Here is a 12,371-nt window from a genome sequence, read left to right on the forward strand (position 1 = left end):
TTCACAACCGCACACAACTATATGGAAAAATAAACAAATGATCACGTGGCAATAATTAAAGAGCAATTGAAAAAAAGAGACATTCGTTATGTTCTTAAGCTCAGAGTGATACCTGCATGTCCATCTGTTCTAACTCTACTGTCAGCTTTTTAGCAGCTCTGACAACAAACTCACATCAGAACATCATATTGTAATGATGCACTACTGAGCTGTATACTGTGTCATCAGTGTTTTAGGAGTTTACTACATGAGCTATTGTCTAAGACTGAAACATTATAAGCACAGCTTGTACTTAAAACTTAAAATCCTCACATTTTAGAAACTGGAAATGATCAAAACAGTTCTGTCAATCAACTAAGTGTTTAATCGTCTAATCATTTTAGCTGTACTTGTAGGTCTATTGTTGGGTAGTGGTATTTTACATGTGTAAAAGCTGTCAGAATAACGTAGTGGACTAAAAGGTACAATATTTTTCTCGTAGTGTAGTGGAGTAGAAGTAGAAAGTAGCATGAAAAAAAACAGTAAAGTACCTCAAATTTGTACTTAAAGAGTTAATATATTATGCTTATTACATGCCTCGCACTGAGGGATGAAGAATGCAGTATCTGGTTCGTTTGAACCATCTGTGAATATGAATAACTTGTGTTGGAATCATATGACTAGTACTAGTGCTGAAACAATTAATAGGGTAATGGACATGTCAATGGACAGAAAAAAAGATTGCCAACTATTTTGATAATAGATTCAGCGTTTAAGGCAATTATCAAAAAATGTCAAAAATTCTCTGGATCCAGCTTCTTAAATGTGAGGATTTGCTGGTTTTCTCTGTTTTATGTGATAGTAAATTGAGTATATTTGAATGTAGAACTGTTGGTCAGACGGTCAGACAAAACAAGTAGTGTGTGTAGTAACCATAGACAGTGAAGGTAGTAACATGGGTAGTAGTAACGACACTGTTCCCGCAGGGGCTCGTATATCTCGCGATATTTTGTGTTTTCTGCGAACAGAAAAACGTTTCTCCAGCAGCCAACCTTCTCCAGTCGTCTTGTACAGGCACACTAAAATGGCGTCAGCTCCGGGTAAGATGAGAATTGTGATCTTTTATACAGATTTTGAGTAATTTGTGTTATTTAACGTAAGCAATTAAGTGGTTGGATTTATTTTAAAAGAGATTGAGCCGGCATAATCCGTCTTTTCGGTTTATATCATATCAAATATCTGTTAGCGTTTCCTAGCGCTAGGCACAAGGCCTAACGTTAGTTATGTTAGCTCGTCGAGTCGTTGCGGTATTTTCTACCGGATGGATTTTTTTTTTCTTCTACATACTGAGGTTGATAATGGAAGTCATATTCCCAAATGTATCAAACATTGTTTTAATGCACGTGTCGATAATTCTTACTTGTATTAGTTCGTTGTGAAGCATCGTCTTGAATGGCTTAACGTTAACTACATTGTGTAGCTAGTTGAATGGTGGCGACCTAACGACGGGCGTGCTGCTAGCATTAGCATTAGCTAGCTAGCTGCTCGCGCGCAAAGAATGTTTTGTTCGATGGCTCAGTCTTCAGCTAACCAACACGTGTCTTTTCTTTAGCAGATTACAGCTCCTACAGTCAGACCACTGCTCAGCAGGGGTAAGAGTCTTCAATTACCTTACTAAAGTGATTTAATGTGATGTTTCTATGTATTTTGAGTGTGCATGGATGTCTGAGTATATGGCCACGAACTGTTTGGGGTGGTTGCTGAAAAAACTCCTTAAATTTAAATATTCAAAGTGCACATTTTCACATCAAATATGTTGGAAACTGTTAAATGGGTGATACATGGAACTTGACTTGTAGTAGTGTAAGTTGTTTTAATTCTCGCCAACTGGATTCAAATAAACGCCACTGTTAGTTTAAAGCCTCACATACACAGTCCTGGGAAAAGGTCTAATCATCGAGACAGGGTTCAAAATTAGCACCATATACTACTAGCCAAATGCTGGTAAAATATGCAAGTGGTTGGTCGATTTGTTTGATGCACCAGCCAAAAACAATTGTAATATATTGAGTAAAATTTTAACTTAGCCATTTAGTTGGTGGAAGTTAATTTTGAACCCTGCAGCCAGAAACTGTTAAGAGCCTTTAAGGGAGACCCAAACGTTGTCTTCTGATTGTTAAAACTTTGATTTGTGTTTCTATAGGTATGCCTCTTATGCTGCCCAGCCCTCACAAAGCTATGGACAGTCTGCAGCACAGGTAAGAGTTAACATGGTGGGGTAAGCCAGTTGTGGATTCTTTGTGCTGGGCTAGTGGCTTATTGTGATTTGTAATAGGCTAGAGGTCATTTGTGGGTTATTTAAAAGACTTATTTGATCTAAATACACAAATATAAACCACGTCACACATTCTGCTTGCAACAGTTAGAGGGTAAACTAGCAACAGGATGTAGTATTAATGTTTTAATGTCTAAGCATAAAATGAGACTAAATGTTCAGTTGATGTTTATACTACCTAGCAGCTAAATCAAGCTCTTTTCTTTTTCAGCAGAGCTATGGTCAACAGAATTATGGATCATATGCCCAACCTGCTGCTGCTGACGGCACTTACACCCAGACAACACCTGCCGCCGCAGGCTACACTCAGCAGCAGCAACAACAGTATGGGTCCTCGTACACCCAGCCAGCAGCAGGTCAGTTATTAAAATAGGAATGATTACTCATTTTGATGTGGTTCTGCTTGGAACTACATGCAATGGGTGGGTTTGGATAGAACAAAACTGAGCCACAAGCACATTGGGGATAGAGTGGTATTTCTTTTAAATGAGCATAATTCCTGGTTGACACAAAATGGAAATGTACATGTAAGTAATCTGCTTACACTGCACATGCAAATCTGACCTGTTTAATGGTAAAAACATGAACAATTAATTTTTAAGCTTGAGTTGACTTATCAGGTTTGTTTGCAGCCAAAGACTACCCTTAAAGTCTAATTGATCATAATGTTAACTTTATGATTGTCACCCAACACGTTTTAATTTGTTTTCTCACAGCTGGCTATCCTGCTGCCCAGTCGACCACTCATGCCTACTCCCAGTCAACCCAGGGTTATGGAGCCAGTGGTTATGACAGTACTCCTGCTGCTGCTGCTCCAGCTGCCTCCCAGTCTTACGGCTCTCAGCCAGGGTATACTGCCCAGTCTGCCTACCCTGGTTATGGCCAGCAGGCTGCTCCCACTGCACCGCAGAGGTATGTACCCCTATGCTAGTAATCAAATAACAAGTGAATTCCACAAGTACATTCTCATAATTTCACTCCTGTTTTTTTGTCTATCAGTTACAATGCTAGCAGCCAGCCAGCCACTTACAACCAAAGTAGTTACTCCCAGCCAGCAGCATATGGCCAGCAACAGTCAGGCTACCAGGCTGCGCAGGCAAGCTACGGTCAGCAGGGCTACCAGCAACAGTCCCAGCAGCAGTCCCAGGCTCCTCCTGCTTACCCTCCTCAGGCTTCTGGTTCCTATGGGCAGCCTCCAGCCAATCAGTACAGTCAACAGGGTGGACCTCCCAGTTACAACCAGTCCAACCATTACAGTAAGCTTTGCTCACCCTTGAATGTGGTTTTTCTGTTCTTCATTGGTACAGTTCACTTTGTCACTGTAAACATACTTTGATGTATTTATGCTCATGTTTTGTAGATAATTACAGACAGGATGGCCAGGGTGGAGGTTCTGGTTACTCTGGCTCTGAGTCTTCAAGGTACTCTGGGTCAGGGGAGAACAGAGGCAGGGACGGCTTTGATCGAGGTGGAATGATGCATCGTGGCCGTGGAGGCATGGGCCGTGGCATGGGGTAAGTGTCTTTCCTTAGCGCTTAACCTCCTCATGTATTTTGACTCTGCAGGTCCTGTGGCCACTTGGGGCAGGGCTGAGATGAGGCCCAGCAAAACTGGAATAATCAGTTGGAATAATCCAGATTAATACAAACAATTTATGCAACTTTATTCTCTTATAAGAAGGTTGTGATTTATCAGCAATAAATGCTGATAAATTATGAGTTCACATATAATTCCTAAGGCCTCTGATGGAAGATGTAGTACATGCCAACATTGGCTGCAGTTGTATCTGTTGTCATCCAGTTTCTCTCAGCCCTGCCTCTAATTTTGCCAAAGGTAAGAAAAAGGTTTCTCCAATTTTTTTTAATCTAAGTTTCATCAGACCTGTGCATTAACATTTAGGTTGAACAGCTTTAATCTGAGAACATCGTTTGATTATGAGCCAATATCAAAATGTTTTAGGATAACAGAGTTGCATATTCACAATTGGTCAGGGAATGTTATATAATCGTTATTACAAGAATATCTTATCTACACATTATCAAAATGATTGTGGGTTAAGGAAGGTTCAAACACGGTCTCTAAACCGGTTTCCCACTATAGTGCATCATTCCCTGTAGAGTGACCCACTTACATATGCAAATAATGCAATTAGAAGTTGTATAAATCATGATTTAGAAGAGATTTTATTTTTTCCCAAATTATTGGGATGATGGAGTCCTTTACTAAAATGTATTGTCCTGCAAGACCTTGCAACGTAACATTTACACTAAAAGGAATTCATAAATAGACATGGGCCACATGCAGTATATTCTGTTGCATTTCAAATACACAATTTTCAAGTGCTGTATTTGGGTAAATATTCTCTCTTGATAAGGGGTTTTCCCCTTTTTTACTCATGAATACATTCGCAGGTGTTTTCAGTTTATGGTTGGGTTTTGGGAGGCTGTCGCTGGCAATAAGTATTTGTCATTTGACTGGCCTGATGAAGTAATGCCAAAAATGAAAAATTGCACCATACAAATAGAGTAATGCATGAAAATGGTACTGAAAGACCTCAGTAATTGCATCAATTACAAGATAGAGACAAAGAAAACAAGGAACTTTCTCTCAAATGTTCTGCTTGTAGCTCTTGCCCTAAAAGATGATCAGAATGTATCAATCATCTATACTACCAAAACATGTTCTTAAGTCGTTTTTTGTGGTCAGTGTCTCAATATCAATTAAAGCTAAAAAATTATCAGTGAAAATTCAACTGTTTTATTTAGGTTAAACAACATTGAGAGCACATTTGATACAAATCACGCTTAGTTTTCGGTGTATATAGACACACTATTTTTTTTTTTCCCACTGTAATAATATTTTAGAAGTACTCTAGGGATTGTCTTAGTGCATATGTTCAGGAAATTGATTTTGGTGTAGTGTGATTCAATCTAATACACTCAGCCTTACTACAAGTAATGGCATTAAGATGTATTATATATTTTATTTGTATTATATGTTGGTGTGTATCCATCATGATAGTGAAATTAGAACTACATTGAGCGGGTCCTTGACACATTTATTCTGGTCCCCTTAATAAAATGCCGTTGCTCTTGATGCATATTTGGCATTTGAACAGTTTGTTCCCTCTTAGTGCACACTGTCTGCTATTCTCTGTAGCCAAAAAGGGTTTTACCCAACCCCAAATCGGAACTCTCATTCAGTTCCCCTGAAAAGGAATTAAAAAGGTTACCAAGAGAGCCCAGGGGTGTTAACGTGAACGGAGGTGGTACTGTACATTTGTTTTGGTTAAGCTCGGTCATCACTGTGTATAACTAAAAGATGAGAAACCTCAGCATATTTGGTTTCCCAAATACTACAGAGGCACTCTGCAATATAAATCTTTGACATGACAGATTTAAATTTTTTGGGTTTGAATAGTTTTTTATTTTTTTATCTTATTTTTCCTTCCCAAATCTTGAACAATCAGTTTGGGGTCTAAAATTGCACGTTATTTCAGGTGTCCTTTTTTATTTTTTAAAGAACGTATGTACCTTTTTGGTAAATCAGTCTAAATCTTTTTAAATAGTTCTGCATGACTTCTTTGTTTTGGTGCAGGGAATACACTTACACACAAACGCACGTATTTAGTCAATTCTAGACGATATAGGAATATAATCAAAGACTGCAGTGCTACCAAAGTAGAGGTAAAAAAGAATGCATTAACAAACTGCATAAATAGAAATGTATATAATCCTAAATACACTTATAAATTCTGAGTTGGCATAGATGTTTTATAGTTAAATTTTAATTTTAGCTTTGCACATGTATATTTTGTATGTTCTGGGGGGAGTGGGCACATAATGTCATTTTGAAATGTTCTAACTTGTTTTTGTGGTTTGGAATTCAAATGTTTGATCACATTCTTTTGATCACTTTTTAACATGCTTTGTCACATTTATACCGTACAGGTAACAGTGAGAGCCATTTAAAACCATCTATTCTCTAAAAAGTATCTGTACAGAGTCGCCAGCTTAAGCAGCAGGAGGGAGCTAAAACAAAGATTCGGGGTCTGCCTTTTTTCAAGAACTGAGGATGGTGTTTTTTATAAGCATGATGGGTATATAAATTGACCTGGAAGTCTTTGTTTTTTGATTTAACCTAACCCTGGTAACACTGTTAATATTCTGGGGTTTTTGTTTAACAATTGTATAATTGTAATTTATTTTCTTTTTGTTACCTGGTGAATGTGATCACCTCTTACTCTTGTCAAATTTCAGATGCATTGTCTATTTTTTACACTTGTACATATGAGTCAGCTGTAACCTTTTTGTTAAACTGTTAATGGGCTGTTGGCTTGTTTCTGGGTAAACCTATGAATGCCATCAATGCATCTGAAATATTTTTACCTGTGTACAAATGTTTGGGTTTTGTCACATTTTCAAAAGCAGTGAAAATGTTAGTCATTCATTATTTTTGCACAAATGTATCCACTACTGAAAACTGTCACTGAAGTTGTACTCAGCTAGCTAAGGAATGGCACATAGTTAATACTCTTATCCCCTCGCTTCAATTGTGTATTTATACTTTTTGGGAAGTTTTTAGTTTCTGTTGGGCTAGTTAGAATGTTTTGATTACTCCCTCAATCAAGCACTTTGCTCGAGCCATGGAAGTGGCTGTAAAAGGGAAGTCGCCTTCATATCTCCATTTATTCCCCCCCTAGCAGCGCTGGAGACAGAGGTGGCTTCAGTAAGCCTGGTGGTAAGTTAACGAGTATTACACTGGTTAGTCCTTTCAAAGCCTTAAACTTTTTGAGCAAATATGCTTCAAATATTGATGTGTCTTACATTGTGGTTTACAAAATTTATTTACATGAACACATCTGAAAATATTGGAATTTTTTTCAATGCCTGAGACCATTTTCTCTGGGGTACTTGGTATAATTCAGTCACTGCTTATGGTTCGACAATGAGTTTTTGACAGGTTAATGACAAATTTCCATTCAAATGTGTGTTACTGCTTTTAACAAATCTCATGAGCCGAATTCCTGGGTTGATGTTTTTGAGGATTTCTTACTGGTCTAAGAGGCTTTTCAAATGACACACAATTATTTGCCAAAGGGTCTGAGGTTCTATTTTCAATTCAATATATCACTTGTGAGAATTGTGGTGTACCATAAGGTGCCATTTTCAACTTCCCAATATGGCTGGCGGCGTCTATAAGGGAGTGTTTGGGTTATCTTTTGTAGTACTCCTTAGGTTTTGTACACTGAACTTCAGTTGCACACACTGACTTTTCTCAATCTGTTTCTCTCGCCCTCGATTGATGGGACTACAGGACCTATGAACAGCGACGAGCGTGAAACTGGTGAGTAGAGACTAGACCCCCTTATTACTCATTTAATTGAATAAGTTTCTTTTAAGTGGTATTGGGAGAGATTTTTGCTGATTGTTTTTTTTTTTTTAAATGCATTGGTTGTAGGACGCCCTGAAGAGCAGGATGACTCTGAGAACAGCACAATCTACATCACAGGATTGACTGAGAAGGCTAACCTGGAGGAGATGGCTGAATTCTTTAAACACGTTGGCCCGATTAGGGTAAAAATAATTAACTCTACATGTTGGTGTAAGCAAAACTAATGTGGAAACTAAATGAAACTTTTTTTTCCTTTTTTTTTTTTTTAATATATAAAACCAGATTAACCGCAGACTTGGCCAGCCTGCCATTAACATATACACAGACAAGGACTCAGGAAAGCCCAAGGGAGATGCCACCCTATCCTATGAGGAGCCCGTCTGTGCCAAAGCAGCTGTAGAGCATTTTGATGGTTCGTTTTAATGACCGTGTGCATGAGACCTGAATGTTAAGTTTGCGCATATAAACTAAATGTTCCTTCAACTAATAATAATTTTTTAATGGTTTCTTTTTAATTTTAGGAAAGGAGTTCCAAGGCCGAAGGCTTAAGGTGTCCATGGCACGCCGTAAGCCCATGATGGGTGGAATGAGGGGTGGCATGCCCATGCGAGATGGCATGATGGGCCGTGGAGGTAAATGTCAGCGGTATTAGTGTTAAATCAACAGTTGAACCCTGCAGCATATCAAAGCTGTCCTGCAGTAAATAATTGACAGCCAGTTGCATCCTAGTTGCTTAGGACAGCAGAAAAAGTAATGGGTGTACAGACATGCAATTTTAAAAACTGTCTTTTTCTTATCAGGTATGATGGGCCGTGGAGGTGACCGTGGCGGGTTCATGCCACGTGGTGGTCCTCGTGGTATGGGCAGAGGTGGACCCACAGGAGGCAACATGCAGCAGAGAGCTGGGGACTGGGAGTGTCCTAACCCGTATGTATTACTTCATAGTGCAGTGCCTTCTCTGATGCCTTTTTGTACCAAAGATTAGTTTCTAATATATATTGAATGGTCTGTGTTCCCAGGGGTTGTGGTAACCAGAACTTTGCCTGGAGGATGGAGTGTAACCAGTGCAAAGCCCCCAAGCCAGAAGGGTTGGGCGGTGGCCCTCCCTTCCCCCCTGGAGGTGACAGAGGCAGAGGGGGAATGGGAATGCGTGGAGGCAGAGGCATGGACCGTGGTGGGCCCGCAGGAGCTGGAGGCCCTGGTGGTCCCGGAGGTTTCCGTGGAGGTTGGGGAGGCGACCGTGGTGGATTCAGAGGACGTGGTGGAATGGACAGGGGAGGTTTCCGAGGGGCCGGGCGTGGAGGACCACCTATGGACCGAATGGGTGGCAGAGGTGGAAGAGGAATGGGCCCTCCAGGTGGCAAGATGGATATGAGGTAGCATTAAGACTCATTTTACCAAATATGTTTTATAGCTTTTTCCCCTCTCGTAATTATAGAATTTTGGACCATATAAATTCTTTAGAAATTTTTTGAGCAATTGAAAAAGCAAATGAATGCAAACTGACCAGCATATAGGTGTGGAAACCAGACGGGAAATATCTCACTCACTACATTTCTGTTATATTGCTTTATTTTTTTTTAGGGACCATCGTCAGGAGCGCAGGGAGCGACCCTACTGATGGAGAACTTCTTGATTGTTCCTCTTGTGGAATTTGATTTTTAAAATAAAAAATTTTAATTTATGATTCCATATTTCGGTGGTTATAGAACTGCTTTCAAACATCCTGTGCAGTTTCATTGAACTCATTTCCATTTTTTTTTAGTTTACCCATGTTTATGCCACATCTTGTATTGTGCACGTTTTGTTTTTTTTAAATATGCTGATTAGGTTTGACATTGTGTTGTAAAATGCTTTTTCTTTTTTTTTTTTTCCTCATTTGTTTACATAATTGCTTCCCCTTTCCCATAACTGGCTATTGTATGATGACAAATTTGGGAAATAAAATTTTACTGATTTGATGAGTTGTGGCTTTATTCAACTTTACAAAATGGATTTGTACAGGAAAATCTATAATGCAAATGTATTAATGTTGTCTCTTTTTAAATTATAGATGGTGTAGAGGAGTTGCAGTTTCAAGTCATTGACGTTTTTAGGATCTGTAGAGTGATTATGAAAGCATTCACATGACTTAGTCAAGACTTATTCCACCACAGATAATGATTTGGCTCTGCTGAAGCCGTATTCTCTGATCGGTGACGGCTTTCAGAAAGATCAAACGTCTCTCCCTGGAGGCCTAAGTGGTGGAACACATTTTAGGCTGCTGCCCCAGTAAAAGCAACCCCCTTCGTTATGTACTTACCCTGGTTGAGTAACCTGAGAAATGATTTCTGTATTCTTACCATATCCTAAGAGCATTTAAGGGTGTAAGAAATATATCTGCCACTTCTAGACCCAAAGTAATGCACTACGGTACTTATTTTTTTCTTTAAATTCCTTGTCCATAGATGGAGCACATCTACAGGTCTTAATGACTGCTGCTGTTACTTTTCTTGCCAACAGGTGGTGCAGTTTGAAGAGAAACTTTGGTGCTACAGTTGTGACCGATGATACCGGCTGGGCCTGGTTTCTGGCTTCGCATCAATGTCACCATCTCTTTGTTCACACAAAACACTGAAGGGACAGAGCTGCAGTAGCATTCAGGACTTCTTATCCTTTCTTTTAGAAGTCTTTTCTTATAAATTATTTAATTTAGTTTACCCTTCAGATTTAAGTCAAACAGTCTTAACAAATTGGCAGTAGGCTAATTTATTTTCTGCTTTCCATGACTTACTGCTAAATTTCCCATTTTTAACTTAAGTCAGGGTCTCATTACTTTTTTTTTAATTGCAGTATTTCCTATAAATTAAGCGTTATTAATCACAGATGTCAATCTTTGGCACATTTTATTTTTAACACATGGCAAGCACATGGCTATTAAAACTAGGCTATATATGACAAAACCTGATCTCACGGAATTCCGTGAAATGAACACGAATCGCTGAAAATTCCGTGATGGGCCCACGGAAGAATTCCGTTAAATAAACACGGCCCCTTAAATTTAAGGAAAAGGTCATGGGTGGGAATTACGGTTCCGTGACACGCGGGAAGAACGGGACGCTTGGGTTCAGGAAAAGAAGAACTTTAGGAAACGTGACATGCGGGATACGAACCCCGGTCTCCTGGTGGAAGTCCTGTGTCATACACTTACTGGGTTACCACTAGATAATCCTGCCTGTAGGATTCTGTCAAAATAATCTGGTGAGATGTTACATCCTTTTTTGAAGAAACCTTGTTTTTCATTGTTTTTTGGTCAATAGGTCATTTTTTTACCAAACACTTAAACAGCTCACAGCTTTGCACGTTAGAAGTGGTCTCACTTCACAATGTTGTTATTGACAGGATACAGTAGTCAAGGCTCCTGTCTGGTTTATTTTAATTTTTTTAATTTACGGCCCTCTATGTTATCCCTTGGGGGGGAACCTTGTCACAGCTGACATCTTAAAGTGCTTCTCATTTGCTGTGGCCAGTTGTTCATGTGGATTAATAGAGTGCTGAATTCTCTCTCTCTCTTCTCTCTCTCTTCTTTCTCTCTCTTTCCTGACAGAAAAGCTGATTCATCCAGGCCCAGAAAATGATCTCATCAACCCCCACCTTCTCCCTCCCTCTCTCTCTCGCTCCCCGTCTTTTCCTCTCTATCTCTCTTCCGCCTCCTCCCTTCCTTTCTTTCTCTCTTTCTTAAACAGACACATCCCTCTTTTTAAATGCAAACAAGCCCTCCTTATTGGCAGTGGGCTTCGCTTAAATTCAAACAGTCACTAGTACAGTACATGAGCCGCTCCAAAAGATTGTTAAAGGGGACATTAGATGGTGGAAATTACTTTTAAAGGCCCAGTCGGAAGTTTTTGAACATACATATTTCAGGTGTATTTATAGCCTACAATTGAAAAGTTGAAGTTATATATGAAAAATAAGGGTTCATGTGTGTCCCAATGACTTTTTTTTTTTTTTAAATAAGTGTTCATATAGCCTATATAATTGACATAACCTTATAAACATGTTTATGGAAACATTAACACATTGAGTTTGTATTAAAAACACCTTATGATGTGGTTGTAAGGCCACCCTTTTGTTTAGAGTTAACTTACTTGATGTTTTTCAAAATTTGAACACACCCCTAAAAACCTGAAAAACAGGTCTCTGCACCAAAGTTTGACCTGAGTTTCAAACCTCACGTTGAGCTGTAAACATTAGTCCTGACAGTATCACAGCATGTCTGGTTTTGCATTCTCATCTCCTTTGGTATTTTTTTTAGATGATACAGAAGGAGATACATCTTACATGTCTCCTGAGTTAACTTAACACTAAAGTAGCACTAACAGAAGCAGCTGTTATCTAAACAGGGGGAAGCAGCGTTCAGTTTTTTATGCTCCACATATGTGGAACAAACTTCCAGATAACTGCAGCAACCGCAACCCTCAGTTCTTTTAAATCAAGGCTGAAGACTTTTCTTTTTGATGTTGCGTTTCTTTCATTTCTCGTACTGCACTGTGAATTTTATTCTTGTATTTTTATCTGTATTTAATTTTGTATTCATTTCTAACTGCTCTTTAATATTTTATGTAAAGCATTTTGAATTGCCCTGTTGCTGAAATGTGCTATATAAATAAAGCTGCCTTGCCTT

At 39.0% G+C, this 12,371-nt stretch overlaps 1 protein-coding gene across 4 annotated transcripts; it reads left to right on the top strand.

Moving 5' to 3' along the window:
- The first annotated feature begins 990 nt into the window (after nucleotides 1–990).
- ewsr1b (EWS RNA-binding protein 1b) lies at nucleotides 991–9,594 on the top strand. Of its 4 annotated transcripts, none has more exons than XM_039802293.1 (15): nucleotides 991–1,079; nucleotides 1,592–1,631; nucleotides 2,183–2,237; nucleotides 2,529–2,670; nucleotides 3,031–3,226; nucleotides 3,314–3,570; nucleotides 3,675–3,828; nucleotides 7,017–7,054; nucleotides 7,631–7,660; nucleotides 7,775–7,890; nucleotides 7,991–8,120; nucleotides 8,230–8,340; nucleotides 8,509–8,635; nucleotides 8,728–9,084; nucleotides 9,293–9,594. In XM_039802293.1, exons 1-15 carry the CDS (start codon nucleotides 1,064–1,066, stop codon nucleotides 9,327–9,329), a joined length of 1,806 nt encoding a protein of 601 aa, XP_039658227.1. In that variant the 5' UTR covers nucleotides 991–1,063; the 3' UTR covers nucleotides 9,330–9,594. The 4 variants fall into 4 exon arrangements, with proteins under 4 accessions (XP_039658227.1, XP_039658224.1, XP_039658225.1 ...); XM_039802290.1 differs by having other exon boundaries at nucleotides 992–1,079; nucleotides 2,526–2,670; XM_039802291.1 differs by having other exon boundaries at nucleotides 993–1,079; nucleotides 2,526–2,670; nucleotides 7,020–7,054.
- The last annotated feature ends 2,777 nt before the right edge of the window (nucleotides 9,595–12,371 follow it).

This window comes from Perca fluviatilis, chromosome 6 (assembly GCF_010015445.1).
Source record: "Perca fluviatilis chromosome 6, GENO_Pfluv_1.0, whole genome shotgun sequence".
Taxonomy (NCBI): domain Eukaryota; kingdom Metazoa; phylum Chordata; class Actinopteri; order Perciformes; family Percidae; genus Perca; species Perca fluviatilis.

Coding starts and splice junctions, on each gene's coding strand:
- ewsr1b (XM_039802290.1), top strand. Junction 2,671..3,030: donor GTACACCCAGCCAGCAGCAG/GTCAGTTATTAA, acceptor GTTTTCTCACAG/CTGGCTATCCTGCTGCCCAG. Junction 9,085..9,292: donor GGTGGCAAGATGGATATGAG/GTAGCATTAAGA, acceptor ATTTTTTTTTAG/GGACCATCGTCAGGAGCGCA.